The 23402-nt window shown below is 42.4% G+C and overlaps 1 protein-coding gene across 1 annotated transcript in view; it reads right to left on the reverse strand.

Annotated features, from left to right (window-relative positions):
* Positions 1–23402, reverse strand: part of LOC8033083 (MAM and LDL-receptor class A domain-containing protein 1) — an 83585-nt gene that overhangs the window by 19499 nt on the left and 40684 nt on the right. The window contains exons 6-9 of the mRNA XM_040210477.2: positions 20505–20708; positions 17921–18015; positions 6419–6509; positions 4479–4628 (exon numbers count right to left, since the gene is read on the reverse strand). Of these exons, the coding sequence (XP_040066411.1) occupies positions 4479–4628; positions 6419–6509; positions 17921–18015; positions 20505–20708 (540 nt within the window). The remainder of the gene's footprint in view (positions 1–4478; positions 4629–6418; positions 6510–17920; positions 18016–20504; positions 20709–23402) is intronic.

Raw genomic sequence — 23402 nt, forward strand, 5'->3', positions numbered from 1 at the left:
AGGTGGTCCGCGGAGCTTTGGGGTTCGTAAAGGCATTCTATGGTGTCCGCGAAGCCCTGCCTCTTTAGTGAAACCCAGCAATAAAACTCGTCTTTTTTTTCAGATAGAGAAGACATTTTTCAATTTTCGGGCAAGTCTTCTTGTGTGCGTGTCAATAAGAGAAGTCTACTTCACACTAGCACTTAGTTATATCCATTTTAGAGCGCAGCTCTTAGGCGCCCGCTTCCGGGTTGAGCGGCGTCGCCGTCGCTGTCCGCGTAACCGCGCGGTATATTATGAAAATGTCCCATATTGCACCGCGCGGGACCCTCGTGACATCACGTGTCACATGACGAGGGTCCCGCGCGATGCATTATGGGACATTTCCCACGATGCACCGCGCGTTGAGGAGGAGGGGGAGGAGGACGAGGGGGAGAGGAGGGGAGGGTGAGGAGGAGGACGAGGGGGAGGAGAGGGGAGGAGGAGTCGGGACGATGAGAGAGGAAGATAAGAGGGGGAGGAGGCGAGGATCACGGAGGAGAAGATGAGAAACGAGGAGGAGAGGATAGGGATAAGGTCGAGGGGCATACCGTACCCTCCGTACCCTCCCCTCCTCTTCAAGAGCTGCGCTCTAGTCCGGCATTACCGGATTATATTTAACCTATACCTTTTCTCTCCCCTCACCACGTACGGGGTCCTCCATCATCTCCGCTGATCCACAAGGGTGGATGGATGAATGGATGGTAATGGCTATACCCCTTGCAACGGGCGGCAGCTTGCGCCGCCTAGCCTAACATTTCGTCATCCTTTCTTTTTAAATTTGCATGAATTTTGTTATAACAGACACCCCCTCCCCTTTTTAAAGTGATTCCTTCGCTCATTTTTATCTGTATTTTTTATCCTTCCCTAAATCCTCTTCGTCCAATCTTCCAATCTCCTCTTAGTTACCGCCATTCTTTCCCTATCTATTTGTCCATCCATGTCCGAAAAACCCAGTGCCTCCTCCAAATACGTAATCACCCCCCCCCCCCCCCCCCACGAGAGAATGGGATGAATCCCCGTGAACCTTATAATTACATGTTCTATAGTTTCCCTTTCGCGGTTGCATACGTCCCGCAGAGTGTATACTTCCTGGAATTTAGCCCTATACGTTTTCGTTCTTAGCACCCCCGTTCTAGCTTCATACTGCCAAACAGCCTCCCACTGAATAATCATACAGCTGTTCCTTCTTTATTTCTTGTTTTTGTATTCTGCATATCGTTAAAGCTGATTTCCCCTGCATTCCCTCTTCCCACTATTTCCTCTCTTTCCTTTACTCTCTTTTCTACTGATATGCCCTGACCGGCTCCATCTCGTTGAATGCATTTAAATCTCAGCTTGCGGGTTCGGTTTGTCCACTCAGTGTTTAAACTTTTCACATACAGATACTTGTACACTTTCGCTTCCCACCGCATATTTTAAATTTCAGCTAGTCTTTGTTCAAATTTTACTTTACTGATCGCTTCTCTACTCTCGAAAAAAGCCCAACCTATAGCCCCCTGTACTCCCTCATTTAGTGCATTCCCATGTGCCCCCAATGCCAACCTACCTACACTCCTCTGCTTCATCTCTAAACCTGCCTGGATTTCTAACCTCATTCACAATACCGCATTCCCAAATGACCGACCTGGCACCATGAGTCCCTTCCATACACCCCTAACGACTTCATATCTACTATAGTTCCATAGCGTCCTGTGTTTCATGATAGCTGAATCTCGTTTCTCCTTCTTTATTACAATATCTTCATGGTCTTTTAGGTACCGCCTTCCTTCACTTAACCATGCTCCCAGATATTTGTACTTTTCTACGTGTTCTATCAATGTGCCCTGTATCTCAAGGGGTTCCCACTTCTCGTCGTTGAAAACTATTATACCCGACTTGTCCATACTAAATTTTAGTCCTAAATTGTCCCCTTCCCTGCTTCAAGTCCTAATGAGTTCCTGTATTGTCTCACGACTTTCTGATACGAGTACAATGTCGTCTGCATACATTAACCCTGGCAATACTTGATTTACTTTATGTCATTCCTCCATGTAAGTCAGGTCAAAACCTAGGTTGCACTGTTCTAACCTTTCTTCTTTTTTTTATCTCACTGAGGTATATCATAAAGAGCAGGGGAGACAATGGGCAACCCTGTCGGAGACCTCTTTTTATTGCTGCTGGTCTTGTAGTTTCGGCTTCCCATGTTATAACCACCGTATTCTCCGTATAAACCCGTTCTAGGAAATTAACCATGGTTCCCTCTCGTCCATATCCCTTCAGTTGGTTCCAGAGTTGTTCCTGATTCCCACTGTCATATGCCCCTTTGATGTCTGAAAATGCTACCCATAATGGCCTTTGACTTGTCATTGCTATCTCTATGCATTGGGTGATTAGGAATAAATTATCATCTAGTCGTCTATCTTTCCTGACACCGTTTTGAAGCTCCCCCAAAATCTGCTTTTTCCCTGCCCATTCTTCAATTCTTTTTACAATTTGCATAGCTAGTCTCTATATATATGAAGTTACTGTGATTGGTCTGTATGATTTCATACAGTCTTGGTGTCCCTTGCCCTTATATAATAATCTCATTCTGCTAAATTTCCAGTCACTCGGTACCTCCCCTCCTATAAGTATCTGGTCAATCACCTGCCTTAATTTCAATTTGCTTGTTTGGCCTAGAACTTTTATCAGTCGCATTGGTAGGCCGTCTGGACCTGTCGCAGTTCCAACCAAAACCCTTCCTTCTGCTTTCTCCCATTCCCCTATGGTCATTTCTTCTTCTTCACTATGATCCTCCTCTTGTGTTCTCTACGGCCTGATCTAGTTCTAACTCCGAAAATGCTGCTTCGATTGTATGTCTAATGTATTCTCTTGCCTCTACCCCCTCTACCTTTGTCCCTTCCTGTGTGGTTAGTGTCTCCTGGCACCCCTCGGTCTTTCTTCCCCGTGCACTGATGTGTTCCTAGAACCTTTTTGCCGCATTCCTATCCTTTTGGTTTATCTTTATCATCCAGAAGACCCCTGCCCTCCCAATTTCGGCCTGTATTAATGCTGATGCCTCCCGCTTTCGTTACTGAAAGTCCTCCCATTTCGATGTCGCTTCGGCTGGTGTGGCCCCCTTATTTTTTGCCCATCTGTGTTCTTTAGATGCCGCTTGGCGTCTCGATATTGCTGCCTTAACCTGTTTATCCCACCAGCTTTTGGGCTTGCGTTTTAGTTTTCTTCCTCCTTGTTTGGTTCGATATTTCTCTAACTCTCTTTCGCAAACACTAATTAAGTCTTCATATATCCATTCTCTTTCCTGTTGCTTGGATACTATGTTCTCGATTCGCTTAGATACCTCCTGTAGTTGTTTATCATTTAAGTTATTCCTACCCTCTCGTTTTTGATTTTGCATTTCTGGTTTTACTTTGCCAAATCTGATCTCGATTCTCTTACGGTCGCTCCCCAGACTTTTTGTGCCTTCCTCATCTATTTCCATACCTCCTAATCTGTTGTATATCTTATGCGACATTAAACAGTAGTCAATAGTCGAGTGCGAGTTCTTTCTTTCCCATGTTATTTTTCCATCGCATTTCACCTGAGCTTAAACTAATACCAGATCAAGAGCTTCGCAGAACTCCTCTAACATCCTCCCAGTTGTATCCTGGGGTCCGCGAAACATCGACGGTTGAGAACGACTGCCTTAAGGTATAAGTCACCAACTTGTTCAAGGCTCCACTTTATCAAGGTTTAAATGTTAAACCACAAGGCAGCATGGGGTCACGACAAGTAAACAGTTTGACGCCACTTAATAGTGTAGTTTTATGCAACGTGGTGACGTGACACCACGTCATGTGACCAGTCATTCCTTGACGCGAGTCCCGTAGTCACGTGATCGCATGACCCACAATGGAACCAAACACACAGCCCGTTGACGCTACAGTCGACGGGAAATTAGAGTGCTAAATTTAGCTAATGACAGCTCGGTATGGCTACGGCTACGGCGACGCAGCTATATCCTAACATTGCTTCTATTAAAACGCCTTCTGCATTAATAATGCTACGGTGCATGGGATCCGCCTTGCCTGGTGTGTTCACCGCGTTCTAAAAAGTGGTACCTTGATTTCCGGCCGATGACGTCATACAAGTGACATGTTGTCGTCGGCCGCGATCCTGGCGGCGTGACAGCCGCGGTGATGGATGTGGCAGAGACCTGTTCTACAGCAGGTCACCTACTAGCTAGACAGTCCACGGAAGATTTGACAGTCAGGAATCGGGACCCCGCGCCAACAGCGACACTCGCGTTCGCTTGTACTTGTTCAAGTACTTTTAGTACCAACAGCCAGAAATGCAACATCCGACAACATGACACTCCGGTTTTTGTGACGTCATTTGTTGCCACTTTCAGACCGCTTTTGATGTATGGGCGGGATGGGACGCTAGACACATTAGTCTAAATAGGCGTTCTATGCACCGTAATAATGGCGAATACAGACCTAGGGGCGAGCCAGTGGTTCGGTCTTTTCTTAGTGCCAATGGCCGTCCACTGGCCAGGTCACTGAGGGTCCAGCGGATGAGCCCCGGCTCACTGCTCGACTCCCAGCCGCACATAGATCCGTTGTCAAAGTTGCAGCCAAACTGCTGTCCTGCGGATTGCCAAGGAAAACGTGATATCTCATGAGCTCGTTAGAAAAACTAAGATTAAAAAATATTATTAAATTCGAGAGTTCGACGAGTGTGTTGGTATAAATAATCGCTAGACAAGATTTTCTGAAAGAATTGCTGCTGGAATCAGAGCACAAATTGTAGTCGTAATGCGATGGCATTTTGCACAGTCTTGTACCGCATAAAGGTTTCTTTGTTGAACTGCCCAAGAACTTTGCGAAACATTCCAAATGTATGGTGTTGCTTTTTTTTTTTTTTTTTGTTTAAGTGTTTTCTCAAAATTAAAGCCAATTCGAATATTTTTAGATTTGACTACTTCCTGCGGATGGGCCTCCGGCAATCAATTTTTAGGTTTGTGTTGCATCATTACTGCAATTCAATCGTGTCCAACTTGCTGCAGAGATATAAGCATAACATTTAAACTGTTGTGTCTCGCTACTATGGACGCCTCTATTCCCCCAAAAACGTCGTCCATATTAACGAATCGTTCAAAGCTCAAAACGCACAAATCAACAAGCGTAAAAGGACTTCCCCGTTCCCCCTTTCTTCGAGCATTTGGAGAAGAGGGCAAGGAGGAACTCATATCTAAACCCCCCCCCCCCCTTGTCTGTTCCAGACGTCGCTTTGTCCCCCCGTGGCCTCCGCTGTTTGCCAAGTTACGTGACGGCCTCGAATGCGCAGTGCACACTACACAGAGGCTTACGTGTTTCGTCAGTTTGACATCAAAAGCCAGGCGTGCGGGGAAGTCAAGAAAGTTTTGACAATGTAAACCCACAACAGAATGGCAGGTTAACGCCGCGTAAAAACACCCTATAGGAGAAATTAGCTTCGTCGGTCTAGAGCCTCTCTTTTGTTCCCCAGTGACGAGGTCTGCAGTGAGGTGACCTACATGCTTTATGGTAAATTCTTCTATGTTCCCGGTTGTATAACACACAGGTTCTCAAGCAACAAAAGACTAAAAGAGGAAACAGCCCATTTTACGCATATGATAAAACAAAACAAGGCCCGCAACGAACGTCCAGATGCACACTGACACATCTTGCGTTCACTGATATCTCAGGGAAGTTTTTTTTTACCTTTTTCTTTAAGCAGGAGCACTAAGGACCCATAATAACAAGGCACAAATGTCTGTATTTACCTAATTCTTCCCATAAACAGCGGTTCATATTCCGAACTGGAGATTTCTATATTAACGGACCAGAATTGCAGAGCGAAAGATTGGTCTCCGAAGATTTCGTCCTTATTAACAATGACCGTATATATTATACTTAACTGCGTAGGGATAGTAAGACACTCAGTAGCAGCATCTGCCATTCACAAGCTAATATAAATCATGTAACATTCGTTAGGCCCCTCACTGCAGTTTGCAGTTAATTTAGATGTAAAAAAAAACATGCGCCGCCTGCTCCTTGGTTACAAACCAAGCCATGGACGCACATCTCTGTTTGGCTTGCTCATGTATGCTATCGCATTTAAAATAAAAAAGAGGTCAGGGAGGCACATGCGTTATGCTTACAACAACAATAACACTCTACAATAATGTGGCCGCAAAACGAAAGTGCACGCCTCTTGCGTCTTCATTTAAAACTTTCATCTCTTGGATGATCGAATTGAAAAATGTCGTCATTCTACACGTCGATTAACTAGTGGAGGACACGAAGACAGCATGCCACAAGTTCCTGATTAAACCGTAAAATTAAGCCGTAAAACATACACATTGCACGCTGCAAAGACCTGAAAAAGAAACAGGAAATAAAAAGTACATCTATACCTTCGACACTGCAATCAGAGACTTCGATATCGTCGATGGCACAGAAGAATGAAACCTTGATGGGCGTGTCCAGGAAGCAGCGAAAATTCAACTGAAAGCAGATTCGAAAAAAAAAATATTTTGTGACTTACTAACTGATGGCTGATAACAGACGCCAAACCCTAATTTTTTCATGTTTGTGAAAAACACAGGTAGCGTATTGAACAGACAAGGACGTTGACACGAAGACCGGAACAGCACTAACTTACAACCGTCGGTTAAATGCACTGTGTGTGTTCATCGTGCTTTACCGACACGCCGACCTTGATATTTTAGTCAAGGTATGTGCATTCATGGAGCGTGGGAAGCGGCTTGAAGAGTGTATAAGAGATATATGGCAGAGTGCCCATTAGATGCCTACTACGCAACACTGAGCATGTTTCACACACCCACAATTCAGAGCACATCGTATTTTGTGGTACATTTTCCGGAAGTCAGTTTTCATTAGTAGGTAAATTTTGTAAATTGCAATCATTAACTAGGTGGAGAGTCTGATGAAGACACGGGGCATGGTTATATACACTGAGCAAAATATTTAACTAAATTTTCCCTCCATTTTAAGCGCAGAAACACCAGCCGAGACCTTTGGTAAAAGTGAGTTTGAGGGTGGTGGTTTTGTTTATGGCAGGACTCAATTTCACCTTGGTTTAACTCCCGGAATGTAAAGCTAGGACTGTGCAAATATTCAAACTTTGTAAGCGTAGTTCCGGATGATACGCTATTCGATATTTGCTTCGAGAAGAACTGCGATATTTGTACTTTTCGAAGTGTTTAATGCAGTAGATTAGCCCTCTTCAGCGCACTTCTTGCCAAGCACCGGTGCACTGCGGAGAAGCGGCATCTGCAGAGCTCACTTTTGTAAGTGTTGCTTCTCCGCAGTACATCGCTGTTAACTAAGAAGCCTGATCAACGGGGTAACCCCATGCAATCAACGCATTGAAAAGTATGAATATCGAAGTCGTGCACGAAAAAAGCACTTAGTGAGATGATGCACGCATGAGCCTTGTGTATTTAATGAGGAACAGGAACTACGTGAATTTGATAGTTACATTGTATTAAAAGGTTCAAAATGAAACTGTGGCTGTTATGCGAGAATATGTAAGGCAGAGGAGCCCTGGTAACCTGCATTCATGATGAGTGATTGTCTTTTTTTTTAATTCAAGATTGAAGTAACGGTATTTGTATATAGAATGGTTTATAAATACATTTGATTAGGCTGAGCAGGATTTACATAAAATTCATGGTTCGTTGCTATTCCTAGGTAGGCATGGACTACCCCAAGGCATGGACTACCCCACGAGTATAGTTAGATTAAAATTAATCTAGCATAGGGGTGGACAAATAGAAGCTTGTGAACAACCTTCTTGAGATCGGTTGTTGTTTTGTTCACTTAAGCATGGTGAAAGGCTCTCAGAGACTGTTTCATATTAGATTACACAATATTCGGCCAAAACCACAATTCGCTTCGAAATCGGCGCAATCTCGAAATTCCCTATTCATACATGCTAAATAAGAAACAAACAAAAAAAGACTTATTTTTTGTTTGCTTCGTCGACTTTTCCGTCTTTCGTTTCCTAGCACAGTCTCAGGTTGACGCTCAAAATGTGTTTCATTAAGGTTGGCTGAGTCCCAATTTTCAATTGAGCAACCTGAGACTAGCTATCAAATTCATTTTTTAGCTCATCAGCAGTGATGTCAAATATAAGCATCTTGTGTGCTAGTCACTGGAAGGGTGAGAACGTCAAAGAGGAGCTTCAGTTGTCCCACCTCCAGCGCGAGCTTCCTGCCTTCGAGAACACCTCGACACCTCATGCACCTCGTCCGCGCCCACGTAGCCAAAGCACGGCGGAAGGCGTGGAGCGCGTGCTGGTGGCCGGGCACTCGAAAAACACGCCCTACCATTCTCGCTCGTCACTGACTATGCAAAAAGCCCACACCCTCCCCTATCAAAAAAAAATTAACAACCGCAAAAAATATGCACTCAAAATGCCTTTATTTTCATCAGCAAGTTATGAAAAAAGCTAAGCGCCTTAGGTTCATCGACTACAGCACAGCTCAAGTAAAGTCCGGCTTCAGCCGAAATGACACCGAGCCGAAGTCGTGCACAAGATTTGTGAAGATAACTAAAAGCCTTGTGTGAAACGATGTCCCGAGGAAGGTTCAATGGCAATTACGGGACAGAAGTTCTCGAGCTCTTTCATCTCGAGGAAACCCTTTCTGCCCTGAACGCCAGGCGAGGTACCCGTCTCGGTCTTGCTGTCGACCCAAGAGAGCGAAGCGACCGCTTATAGAGCTTGTAAGCAGTAATGTACATATTAAGGAGTGTCTGGCCCATAGTTACGCGTCACAGGGTGGCTAAGGACTGCTAAAATTATGTCTAACATGGAAAAAACCGCTTTGCTTAGGAGAGCGACAGTCAAAAAGAATTGGGCAGCTCAGGGAACGCACAAGGGTATTCTTGGGAACCCCCAGGATTCCTGGAACCCAGCTGGAGAATTCGTGAACTAGCAACAGAAACGAAGGGATGTTAGGTACAGGTAATGAGACGGTACAGCGCCCGGTAGGGTAAAACTCTCGAAAGGTGCACTTCAGCTCGGCAGGGGCGCGCGTCAAGGATCGCTTCTAATCATCTCTTTCCGCAGTTCCCTGGACACTAAAGAAACCACTGCTACAAACATCTCCACGTCCTCATCCGACCCTGAGACCACCTCGTGACGCAACCAACGAAGACAAAGGCGACACCACCGGCGGAATCGACCATACAAATGGAGCCAGCACACCGGCCTGCAGTGACGTACATCGAGCTTTACTTCTCGTCATCTGTTTCCGCGACTAAAAATTTACATATTCTGTCTTTAAAAAAATTTTATTATTTTGTCTGCGCATTCCTTCCGAACACAGATCTTTTGACAGGGCTCTTCTTCAAAGTATCGAAGTGCTGTATTGTCATCGTTGCTCTCGGTTTCCCGATCCCAGATATGAGTAAAGAAACTGGCAAGGAAATTATCAAGGCCAATGATAATTTAAGACGCGAGATTAGGGCTGAGCTGCGAACTATAAACGACGGTGTGAAATTGTGCGGTGACACAAGTGGTGCAGTAAACGAAATTTAAAAAATCCGCGAGATATGCGAAGGGAATTGCTAGAACTGTCCACACAAAATGAAGAATTATAACCTCTGAACATCGCAGGCTAAGCGAAAAGATCAAAGAATTCGAGCAGATCATGAGGCCCAATAACCTCGAAATAAAAGACATGCCCGAGAAAGGTGAGGCGCACTACATTATCAAAGAATTTGAAACCTTTTAAGCGAGCCGATATTATACACTGATATTGATTTGTGCCATCGAGTACCTACCTTTAGAAATAGAATTGTCCGATTTGTTCAACGCATAAAACGAGATACAATCTTGCAGAAAAGCAGAAAAACAAAGATTCTGGAGCAAGGACCTTGACTACAGGGGGCACAGCAGCTCCGTTTACGTTAACGAACATCTGGCTGGTTCAAAAAAAAAAAAAAAAACACTGGTTGCTGCGATCGCTAGAAAAGGAGTGTGGTATAGAAATACCCCTTGGCCTCCAATAGGAGGGTTTTTACGAGAAAACAAAAATCAGGCTACAGTCATTAGGATCGTTTTCGTGTCTGATGCCGAACAACTAACGAACTAATTTCTGAGAATAAGCCCCCAAGGGCACACACGATGATACTGGCAGAAGATATTCAGTCACGCTGTTGTTATTACACTTGAATAAAAAAATAAAGAAAATTAAAGGCGGTTTTTTTGTAATACGTTTAGAAACGAGAAGCGTTAAAAACAAAATTGACAATCTTGAGACCCTTTTACACTATTTTAATGTTGAACTTTGTGCTTTTTTGTACGATCGAAAACTTGGCTAACAAAAGAGTACATACCGCCGTACCTAGCTACAAGGCTAATTGTGAAACTGTATGTAGAAAAAAAACGGGGTCCGGCGTAGCTATTTATTTGAATGATAACGTGCATTTCTAGATCATAAATAACCTCACCACATCTATTTAAATTGTAGAAAGCTTATTTGTAAAGATATCATACATTGTAGTTGCTACCGTGTACACGACGCCTACAGGCAATGTGCTTGAGTTTATGTCATTTCCAGAAAATGTTTTTTGCAATCTTAGATCTAAATCTTCTTTTATAAATCTCGGGGATATATATATAAATAATTTTTCGAATGACCTCCCCGCGAGAGAATTCCGACACGTCATTCCCCAGTATGCCTGTAGTCATGTAATAACAATGCCTACCAGGGTGCAGAGATGGCAGTAATGACATTACTGTAATGGAATTACAGTAATTAAATTACTTTTTGAAGTAATGAGTAATGTAATTAATCACTTTTCTAGGCTGGTAATTTAGTAATGTAATGAATTACTTTGAGCCAGTAATTTCGAGAAAATTACACATTACTTTTGAAATTACTTTTGTCCTAAATTAGAAAATTCGCTTGCAAGCTTTAAAAAAAGAAAAATCATTTTGCATGGTAAAATGTCGTTAAAGAGCATCGGAGGAAATAATCAACGGCCACCTGAGCGCAAAACCTTCTACGAAGAGCTGAACAGGCACACAAAGGAGGGCTGGAATGGCGAAGGAAAAAAGCTTACGTGTAGACATCGCTGGAAGGCAACGGCTTACGAACACCAGGCACGACAGATTCACAGCGTCGCGTCATCACGACGATACTATACTTCGCTCATCCCTAAGCTGACAGTGCGGTGGGAGCTGCAAGTTAACCAGAACCAATCAAACACCTTCCTTTAATCACCTGTCCCGTCCCTTTCTCAGTGCGTGGGTATGAACGAGAGCGTGGTTACGTGACGAACGGTAGACGTGTGACTGCTCCAACAAACATGTAGCTTCCACCGCTCATCGCTAAGCTGACAGCACGCCAGCTGAGGGATGAACGGCTCATAGGCTACAAGGCGACGGGCACATCACCAGTGAGTTAAACATAATTTAAAACCTGAGGGGACAGGACAAACAGATCCTCAGCCTTGTACTTTCGTCAAGCAAGGTTAAACCGTAAGCTTCGATCATTGTGAACAACAAACGACCGGAATAAATAGTTCACTCGGAATGCCTTGTCAAAGCTCCAGAACGTTTCGTGCATCCTCGAACAAAGCAGGTGCCACTCGCGGTATGCCTCGCTGCCTTCCCTTTTGAGGTTTATTCGGGAATAAGCCTACAATAAGATATCGCCCCCCATTTGTTGGTAAAGTGCACAATGTAGAAAGCTCGCGCCACACCTCAACTGGCGACGCATCTGCTTAGGAATTATCCAGGCCCTGTGACAATGCGCAAAAACTTGGGCTCTTCGGGTGTTTGGGAAAAATGCTCTTTGAAAGCAATGACCGAGAAGAGGTCAACTATACTCGGCGCAAACTTTTCTTGGCAATGCAGTGGAGGCTACAGGCACTCGTTCCCTCTCCCATTTTGAGCGCTGAATAAAGCAGTGCGCGGGCGGCTCTCGTCCTCTCTACTGCATTGCCAAGAAAAGTTGTTGCCGAGTGTAGTAAGTGTTTTTGGGAGAATAGAATTTGACTGCGTCTGGGGGGGGGGGGGGGGGAGGTGGAAGGGAAACGCTTCACGTGATGACTCCTTGTAACAACAAGCTGCCATTCCCAAACTGAACAAACTGACAGACTACAACTTCTAAATCAAGATTACGGAAACATATCACCCTTTCAGTAAGAACCTTCACCGTTGATTGAACAGCGAAGCCGGTGAGTCGACTGCCTTTCTGAGTCACATCTAAAGAAGCTATATTCATCATATTTAACACGTATGTCGTGTGCGCCAGCAAACCCACTGCTCAGTATGGTTCACTTTGAGGCACATAACGTTGCTGTGGTGTAAACAGGAAGATCTGAGTTTTGGTACATATAGATCAACTCAGCACTTTGACGTCACATCCCTGCGGTGGCGCTGCTGTCGGCACTGAGCATGCGGAGCGCCTCGCTTTTTCCTGATTTGGTTGCTACACACGCGTTGTGTGGGCAAACGAGGGCTTGTTTTGTAAACACTGTGTTGATGTATACAGTAAATAAAATGAGCACAATTCCTGCCTCAAAGTATTCAAAAGTAATGTCAAAGTAATTTCAAAGTAATTTCATTACTTTTGCAAAGTAATTGTAATGTAATGTCGTTACCTTTAGTGTGCGGTCGTTTGTAATGTAATTTAATTACATTCTTGCAGTTCCCAGAAGAGTAATTAGTAATGTAATTTAATTACTTTTTAAAAGTATTTTTGCCATTTCTGCCAGGGTGACATCAGATACTGCAACGTCACTTCACATATGCCTTAATAACATAACCAGTAACCTTATTACAGCTGGTGCCATCCTGTATAACGTAAGTGACCATTTCCCAATTTTCTGTTTTGGATACGTTTCAACTAAAAAAGATAGCGGAACAATGAGAGGTTTCGACACCTCAAAAACAAACGAAGAAACTGGGAAGACATTTGTAAAGAACACAAAACGATGTTTACCCATAGAATCTTCCTGGTTAAAATTAAACGCTGCTATGATGCAGCTTTTTTTCTGTGACATTAAAGCAAAGCTAAAGAACTTAAACAACTCTGGGTGACTACTGATCTTTTTAAAAGAATAAAAAAAAAGAAAGACCGCAAGTGCCATGCATTCATTCAGCCTCGTGATCCCTGCTTAATGGTTGAGTTCAAAAAATTCAGAAACAAGTTGAATTCTAACCTAAAACCAGCAAATGGTGAGCATTATCAGAATACATTTGTACGTATTAACAATGACCATAAAAACGTATGTGAAACAGCAAATGATTTAACGAAAAGAGAGCAAACGCGCAGTAATGTGAAGGAAGAAATCATCGATAATGTAAGTGTAGTACGGAAAGAACTCCCCGACAAAATGAATTGACATTTCATGAGCATTGGCAAGAGCATGAAAACAAATACAATTAAAGATGACTATTAAATCAAGGAATCAATCGGAGTCTATTATGCTCATTCGAACTACTCCTCATGAATGAGATAACATAAATAATAATTTAAAAAACAACGTAGCCGCTAGTGAACATAAAAAAAAAATTTCGATTAAGTATACCCCCTCCATATTAAGTTCCGTATTATCATATATTATAAATGAAATGCTGGAGTCTGACTATTTCCCCGACGAGCTAAAACAGCAAAAGTAATTTCTGCGTGCCAGGGCGGAGAATCCATAATTAATAATTAGAGGCAAATAACAGTTCTACCGATATTTTAAAGATTTTTCAGCATGTTATCTATGCTAGGTTAAATATTTTTTCAAACATTTCACACCCTATCTTAGGCTCAACATGAGTTCCAGGAAAACAAGTCTGTGGAAATCGCACTCATTTAAATAAAATATAACGTTGTTTAAAATATTCAACGCAAATTAGTAACACTTGGTATGTTTTTGGATCTAAAAATGCGTTTGATAGTGTACAACACTATATTTTACTTAAAAACTTGAATACTATAAAGTACGGGGAGTAAAACTAACACATATTAAAACATACCTCACAAATCTGTGCCAATATATAAGCATAAATGAATCGGCGTCTAGCAAAATAAAAATACAGCAGGGCTTTCCCCAATGTTTTATTTTATGGCCGATTCTATTTCTTGTGTACGTAAATGATAAAATCCAGGTACCAGGGTGCCCTCAGAAGATAATGTACGCACACGACACACGCGGGTTTTTTTTTTTTTTTTTTTGTGAGAAAAAAAAAGCGTTTGCAAAAATTAGCTGATGAATGCATTGATAACTTTCTAAATGGTTAAAAATACATTTATTTAGGTTAAATTTAAGTAAAATTAAGTGTATTCAATATATAAGCCAATAAATAAAAGTGATGACGGCACTATCAAGATAACATTTGAAGGTACCCTACTGGAACGAGTAACAGAACAAAACAATTTTGGATGTATGGTTTACAGAGGACCTGTCATGAAATATACATGTTAATCAACTCATAGCTAACTTATCCCAAGTTGCTGGAAGCATCTGTAGAATGCAACACCTACTATCTACCTGGCTTCAACAGACATTATACTACTCTCTATTTTCCTTCAAGAACAACTATACCATCATGGTTTGGGGAACAACTACATCTGCGAACTACAATAAACTAATCTACCTTAAAAACAAAATCCTACATAAATGTGAAAATTACAGAGGGGATAGAAGAAATCTAGGGACACAGCCACTTTTTACCAGATATAATATGCGGAAGGTAGATCAGATTTCTTTTGTTAAACTCTTCCAATGAATACATAGAAACAGAGTTTACTCCATATCAATATATAGACTGATTCCGTACACGTTTGGAGATACAAAGCCGAAAAATGTCATTTATAAGCACAAACTATAGTCGACAAGTTTCAACTTTCCAAATAACAAAAATTCTAAACAGAGCATAGATAAACATAAACATGATCAGTCATTTTATAGATTCGAAAACCATTGCAGAAGGATGCTGGTGACAGGTGATATGGCTTTTTTTGTATAATAGGAGTTTTATTTGTGAAATCGATATTGTGGGGACAAGTGGTACTTATCTAATTACTATTTTTGTGAACCTTTAACTGTACCCACTTTCTGTTGAAATGGTGCGGATTGCATGCTTCATGTCAGAACGATGATGAAGCAGTCTTTCATAATATACATCAGAAGCAAAAGAATATTTTTAATAGCTGGTGTAAACTGTATCTATTTTTTATCTTTCATTGTTCATGGGGGCGCTCCACTTTATTACTGTAATCGATGGTTTATGTCGATATGCCTTGTTTCGTTTTATTTTTCGCGCGTGTTTTTCGCATGATGTTAGTTATTGTTCTTTGTACAACTAAACTGTAGGGGGGCAGAGGCTTTGTCAGGCATCATGCCTTTATCTCTCACCCACTACGCAAATTTTCTCCGAAAAACAAATGAAATTAAAAATTAAAAAAAATACTCCAGCATTTTATTTTTTTATGCTTTCCGATTTGCAGCGGCGGAATTAGCAGTAGTCAGAATAAACAGCAGCCTAGGGCGGCAGAATTTTGGGAACGGCCAATTTGAAGCTGCCCCAAAATAATTAGCTTCCTTTTTTTTAATCTAGCTCCACAATTTAGCTAATTTGCGATTTGTAGCTCCAAATCTACCTACTTGTGAAATTTTGAACTCCAGACTGTGCCACTTCCCTCCAACCCCAGCTCCACATGGTCAGTGACCATGCGGAGTGTTTTTTTTTATTTATTTATTTATTTAGTTATCTTTATTTTTTACAGTGCCTACCAACAGCCAGGAGCCTAAAACTGTAGAGCACCAAGTCAGTTTCGAAAGGTAAACAAGCAACAAAGCAAATCCAGAACTCGACCCGATGGCGACAATCTATATCAGATGGCCGACACTTCTTTTGAACCCCCGGATGTCATCAATAAAAAGGTCAAGACATGCTTCAAGATGACGAAAATAGTTCTCTTTACGAACTATCAGAGACGAACAATGCGCGGGACTAACGGCAAACGTGCGGTTGTTGCAAACGTTAATATTAGGAGCATTAGGATTGATGTGAGACACAATAAACTTGCTCTCATAATACATATGCAAACACTTAAAGTATAACATGAGGTTACATTTACCGCGTCTTGTTTTTGACTGGACCAGTCCTAAGCGACTGAGCACGTTCCCATGCGAGTAGGGCTCGGGCAGATTTCGTCTCGCGTGAAACGTTAATTCGTGCAAACCGTTTTCGGACACGCTCTAACGTCGCTGCAGTTGGGACACCAAGGCTGTGTACTAGACATTTGACGCAAAGTCTGATTTAAGCAAAATAAGGCTTCTGTACACTACAAAATGGCATGAAGGATTACGGAACACAGAACTAAGGAGAGTCGGTGACTGGCACAATTAAATATTCCATCATGTTATTAAAATACACGCCCAGTACATTCCCGCGGGGATTTGCCGGTAGATTACCCAGCTCGAACCCATTGAAATTGAAGAAGTTAACGAGGTGCAACGCCTTGATCGGTGCTTCTGATGCGTCCCTCAGTGCTCACCATGTTCCAGGAACATTCAGATATTCAAACATTACGTTTTCGTACTTTTCACGATTACGCTTGCTCGATAAGTCAACGAGAACGGCACCGAACTCGACACTAGACATAGAAATAGGCAAATAGTAGTTTTCTTCTAACTAATGCTTGCCACCTTGACCTTAATTTGTATCCAGGCACACTCGCTATAATTGTGTTTTAATCAAAACGGCGTAGAGCCGGAATTTCATCGTTCACAGCAATCAAAACTCCTCCATTATTGCCCTGACCAACGGCTTCGTAGTCTCTGTCGCTATGAAACACATTGTAGGCCACCGGAAAATAATTTAGGAAAGCAATGTCATCATGAAGCCAGGTTTCGGCAACAGTATACATCAAAGTTTGAGTTCACGACACCATCCAAAAACTAATTTGACTTCATCCGCAAGCCACGATCATTCTGATAACAAAAAGTCACCTTTTCCCTCATCATGTGTATGTGCCTGGTCGTCGTCTCTTGGGATACCGCGGAAACGATGCAACAGTGAGCTTACAGGCCACACCGATATGTCGTTGATGAGCTTAAAACTTACGGCGCTCAGACAAACGTGAAAAGACGCATACTATCAATACTTTCTTTTTATACTGGTACAGGTCAGTCCATTGCCAGTCACCACGGCACTCAAAGGTCAGCGATGTCGTCCTCGGGTGTGTCCGAGTAAAGTCGAGAGATAAATATGGACTTTGCGATAGGCCCACGCGCCGCTACAGTTAAAATCTTTTTGTTGGTTGTTTAGGCTGCAAACTTCTAAGTCTGCCTATGACGATTTGCCTCAAAATTGTCTACAAAACTACAAACATCCGTGATCTAGAAACCCATGTAACCAAAGTAACGTTTTCGCATAATTCTTGCATTTTGACTTTTAACCTTTACCACCTTCGTCTTTGTTTTTTTTTTTTTTTTTGTTATCTTCTCAATTTAATAGTTACTACTTGCAGCAATAAAACAAGTGATGCTAGCGGCAAGCAGGGTGTTCACTTTTTGGTCTATATAATTTGTTCCCAACTAATTACAAATAGTTTGATGGTGTCAAATGTGTGCTTTGGAAGTTTGCTCCAGCCGTCGTGCAACAGCATGGAACAGACGATCGGCGTGCTCCGTTTTCCAGACTGCCTGCTCGACCTGCAAGCCTGCCTGCCTGCCTGCCTCTCTGCCAGTGACATCACGGTGCTGAAAAACGCCGGTGTATTTGATTGTTGGTCTTGGCATTGCCTTCATATGCCGGCTTGACTCTAACTAGTCTGAATTTAGGGATACCAAACATAGCAGGGTACGAAAGGGTAAAGGTCGGGTACTCGGAAAATATAGATAGTTTGGGCAGGACAAAAAGTCGCCAAACTTACCCAATGATTTTCTTCCACAGAGAAAGTAGATTCCGCAGGATACCATCGATTCGGTACGAGGCTGGTTCTGTATCTGCTCCACACTGGCTTAGACACTGTAGTTGGAAGACAAAAACATAGTTGGAGTATTTAGCAGTGCCAATTATAACCTATATAACGAAACTACAAGTAGCATATAAATCCGTGGAATGATTCTTAATAAGACCCCACAATCCCAAATTCGTCCACCCGTGCACTCGGGCATACCTTTTTTTTTTTTTTTTTTTTTTTTTCTTTATTTGTTTCGCGGGTTTGCCGCGTAGGGGGCAGAGATAAAGGCGTGATGCCTGACAAAGCCTCTGCCCCCTAACGTCCAGCAGCTCAAAGTAGTTACATAATAACAGATTCTGCAAAACATCATACAGGTAAAATAAAACAAGAGAAACAAGTCAAAGAAACAGGAAAAATAGACACTATATTCATTTGCTAAAAAAACTCTAGAAACGAGTGTTGGTCGTAAGAAACCAAAAACAGTAACAACAAACAGTAACAACAAAAAACTAGAATACAATCTTGTGCTCCTCCGACATATCAGCATCACAAGCAAGTTCTCATGAAGGAATACAATGAAAACAAATCTTTGAAATTAGCTATATCTAGTGATTGCATTCTTGGTGAAATACACTATCCAAATGAGAATGCGATTTCACTGCCAACCAGAAAACTTCTACAATCCCTTTTAAAACCAGGTAACGTGTTGTTAAAGTTAATGTTGAAGTCCGTTCTATTTAGAGTTTTAGTTGTTTGAAAAATGAAAGTTTGTTGACCATAGTTGGTTCTTATGGCCGGCATCCTTCGCTTCGGATTTCTAATCGGATATGCACTAAGGCTGTTCACTGGTGTGGTGTAAAGTCGATTTTTATGTATCCACAGTAAAAGTTTGAAGTAATATATTTGATCTGCCTTAAGAATATTATATTTGATGAAGAGTGGTTGTGTTCTTAAATTTCTGGCATCCCCTTTATAATTTTCACACATTCGTAAGATTTTTTTTTTGCAAAAGGATAATTTTATTATAATTCGCCGCCGTCGTCGTTCCCCAGACCAGAATACCATAACAAATTTTGGAGTAGAATAAGGAATAATACAATGTGTGTTTTAACCAGGTCGGTATCAAATTTTGTATTCTATAAATGCATCCTGTTACCCGGGATAAATCAGCCTTTAGTTTGTTTACATGGCAATTCCATGATAGATCCTCAGCAAACCAGACGCCCAAAAATTTTTGTTCTGCTACCTGCTCCAATGTTGTGCCTTCGTATATTACTTTAATGGAACTATAGTCTTGCTTATTTGCTGGTTTAAAAATGATATACTTAGTCTTTTTTGTATTTAATTGTAGACGATTTGTTTGCAACCATATTGATAATTTTGAAAGATATTCATTAGCCAACTTCTCGACGCACTTTTTCGTCGCACCAGCAAAGAATATATTTGTGTCGTCGGCATACATTATTAGTTCAGGGGAACCTGGTATTGTCGTAATGTCATTAATGTACACGAGAAATAACAGAGGGCCTAAAATAGAGCCTTGAGGAACACCATGTCGTATTTTCAATTTATTAGATGAATGGTCATTTATAGATACATATTGATAACGATCTGAAAGATACATTTTTATTAGTCTTAGTTCAACTCCTCGTACACCGTAGATTTCAAGTTTTTTCAATGGAATATTGTGCTGCACAGTATCAAACGCTTTTTGTAAGTCCAAAAAAACTCTTGAAAAAAAAAAAAAAAGCACAGTATCAAACGCTTTTTGTAAGTCCAAAAAACTTGAAGAAGCTAGAGCACGTCAGCACAACCGGTTTGGTTGTCATAAAAAAGCACAGGCAAAACAATGCGCACGAGCACTCAGTGATACTCATTCATATCAAATCAAATTTATGGGTTTCTTAGCGCCAACCCGACAAAAGTTGCCCGACACGCCTCGGGTGAGCACCGGAAAATAATTTCGACTACATGGGAATCTTTCCACGTGCAAACGCTTTATTCACCCCAGCCCCCCCGCCCCCGCCATAATTTAGTAAATATTAGAATGAGTTAAAGCATTTATTAATCGCAGGGGTACACTGAAGTTACCGAGTGGTGCGAATATGCGATGATCTTATCGCCCGCGTTTTTGACACCGCAAGCTTTGCGCTTGTTGCACGAGTGGTAATTTAAACGCACGTTCCCCACCTCTCACGTGATTTAGGTATTTCTAGAATCGACCATACTTTAGTGAATTGCAAAGATGCTCAACAAGTTTGTAATTAAAACCATGTGTTTATTTTCACTGATTAAGAATTTGACTAACCCATTTTACCGAATTATCTGACTTATTTTGACAATTAGCTCCCTTCATTATGTCCCCCTGATTGTACAACTACCTGAACGGACCACAATAGTACGCCGTCCACGGCTTCTCTTCTACTTGATTGAAAATTAAACACCCCGTATAGAAAATGCATGCCCCTTGCTCCATCGGCTACTGCGCGAAGACGAATACAAATAATGTGGAGAGTTTGCGCAGGAATGCTGATGCATTTGAAGACCAGCCTACCATTTCGGAGGTTTCTGAAGTTGTTAGAGAGGCCCGAAACACCTCTCTGGAACTCCACCGAAACCTCGAGTCCACTCGAACCTCTGACAGCGTAGTAGAAGAACCTCAGGCAACGCGTCGGCTTCGCAGGTTTGGCCAGCGGCGGCGACGTCAACTCGGCAGATGTCGTTTTGTAGGCGTCCACTCTGTGATACATATAGCCACCTGCAAGACGGCGGTCAGGCCTCGTTTTACAAAGTGCTTCCAAATCCTATTCAGACGTAAAAAAAAAGGTTTCTAAACGGAACATTGAAAGGAGTCCAATTAAGCTTTTGACAAAGGCGCCTTTAGGGGGTCCATTTATCTAATTCAAATTTTATGGGTGTATGTCTCAGAAAACTAAATGTAAACATGAAAAAACACTGCAAAATGAGAAAACAAAACTCGAGACTGGGAACAGATTGAAGGAAGTTGCTTTCTTTCCGTACTGGCATAGCAAAGGAGGCAGTCGTAACACAGATGGAATGTGTCAGTGTGCAGGGACTGTGTACACATGTGGAGACTGGATGGCACGAAGCGCCCATATGTATTGCAAAAGTAAGCGCGTGAGGGCTCCGTGGATGTTTTCCTTGTGGACGTCGTCTTCCGCGGCTGCGGTGTAAATGCGACTTTCTCGGAGCCCGCTGGAGTGTGTGGCGCAGTACACAAAGCGTGCGGAAAACAGACTTGGAACGTGGCGCATCAAGCAAGCGGTCCTGGCACCAGCTTGTGGCAAAAAAGAACCAAACACTCTGAACTACCTCAAGCCGTTGCGTTAAAAAAAAGTCTGTTTTTTTTACGCTCTCTTTTGCTTCTTTTCTCTGGGTAAGCCCGGACATTTTCTTTCCCATTGCGGCATTTAGACAGCGGCACACGAGGAAGAGGTTCGGCTGGCGCTGGTGTCCAAACCGTGGTCCAAACGGTGAGATGAGCGGCGCGTCGGCTAGGACTGGGAGTGGGCCCGTCGACGTCGGTCGCTGGCCCCTAACTGGACATGGTAAGGTGCTGGCCACATAGCACATTTGGTGTTAAAAGAACACAAGTACACACACAGCCTCAAACAATGTATGCACTTTTTTTTTTTGCTTTTGTTTTTGGTTTTGTGCTTTTTAATAGTACAGTTTGTTCACCAATCAGCCCGCGTTTTTTTTTTATGTTTGTCGCCAAATTTTTTTTTTTCGTCAACAGGGAGGAATCCGGTAGAAATTAATTGCTTGACGCTACTGCAGACAGATGGCTCAACGTGAAGCTTCTTTGAGATCAACACCCGAAAGCAGATCCAGAAGATAACGAGCGTGTGTTGCGCCATATGTGTGTAGTAGCGGCAACTGGAAGGCTTAATTCCGTTTTCCTCCTTGTGTATAGGGAAAACAAATGAGTTCTCTAGGTATGCTCCTTTTCCTGAAACACACACTGATGAAATTTGCGTTTGACACGTTTGACATGTTTGTGAAAAGTTTCACTGCCCTTCTTTCACTGGTCTATTTAGTATATGAATTATTTTACGCCCAAAGGGCGCCAGAACATACCCTGTGTACAGTGCTAGGTGAAAACCTAGGAGAGTTCACACCATTATTTTAAAGTATAGTCATGCCTGGTTAATAAGGACACTTTCGATTCCCCAAAAATCAGGTCACAAAATAATGAGACAAAAATTCGCACATCAAACAAGCAATTTCGTTACAAAATAGTCTGTCAACATAGCGAGGAATCGATAGCAATGGGCTGCATTATAAAAAGACGGGGCTGTATGTTCTGGAGAGCCCTTGCCACAATGGCAAGCTTTTATTTGTTTGTAAGTTTATGCATCCAGAAAAACTAATTGTCAAAAAGAATGAAGAAAAAAAGTTACGCAGAGACTTTTAAATGGCAGTTTTCTTACGAGTGTCTCCCCTTTAAGAGAACGCTTAGTTTTGGCACTAACGCATTACTGGCATTCTGCCTCACTGGATTAATTGTTTTGATGGTCAGTGTGCAAACTTTTATTTTATGTGAAAAAGAAGAGTATGGGAGACAAATAACACTAATAACATACACTAATTAGTATACGTTTCACGAAAGTTGAATGTAGCATGCATTTACCACCTTCGTTTCGTGTTATACGCGCTTAAAAAAAAAAAAAAGAGTTTTTATTCGCATTAGACAAAAGAATATAATGCACAAAGAAAGGCGCAAGTGGAACAGGCGAGGAACAAGGATCGTTTCTCGCCTGCCTGTTCTTTGTTGCGTGGTCCGTTTCAATCATTCGTTGATTCCTACCTTCACCAACACGCTCCCTTTCTCCCCAGAAAAAGAAAACCCTTTCAATCCACCCTTTTCATATGTGCGCGCCATCTAGCAGCTGTTGCGCCAATTATCCGAGACCGCCGTTTCCGGGGCACACGCTCTGAACGCCTATTGGCCACGAGGGTCGGGTCAGCGTTCGGCGACCACTCGGAACAAATCACAGTCATCGTGCCCCAAACTTTCCTACCTTCAAGGTTACTTGATGGGGTTTTAAAAAGGGTTGATTATGCAGTGTAATGGGCTCTCTCCCCCGCATTAGCGGTAGCAATGCGGCACCGTAAAAGCACATCGTGAGCCAGAATTGGAGCATCAATATCAAAGCGAGACGTATTTCATGCGGCTTTTTCTATGAGAAAATCCTCACGAATGAGCGTCATAATAACGAGCGTCACGAACAAGTGACACCCTGAAAGCTTTGCAGACGTTAAGATTGTGTATGCAGTTGATACGTAAAGTTTGCGCTCCCTGGCGGGGCTCGAACCGGGGTCGACGCAGTGGCAGTCGGATGCAACAGCAACGTTGGTCTGTGCGGGCCGCATTGGGTGCTCCAGGGTGTTTATCAGCACGATCACGTATGGAGAGCGCGAGTTCGTC

Source organism: Ixodes scapularis, unplaced genomic scaffold, assembly GCF_016920785.2.
Source record: "Ixodes scapularis isolate PalLabHiFi unplaced genomic scaffold, ASM1692078v2 PGA_scaffold6__148_contigs__length_123643588, whole genome shotgun sequence".
NCBI classification, from domain to species: Eukaryota; Metazoa; Arthropoda; class Arachnida; order Ixodida; family Ixodidae; genus Ixodes; species Ixodes scapularis.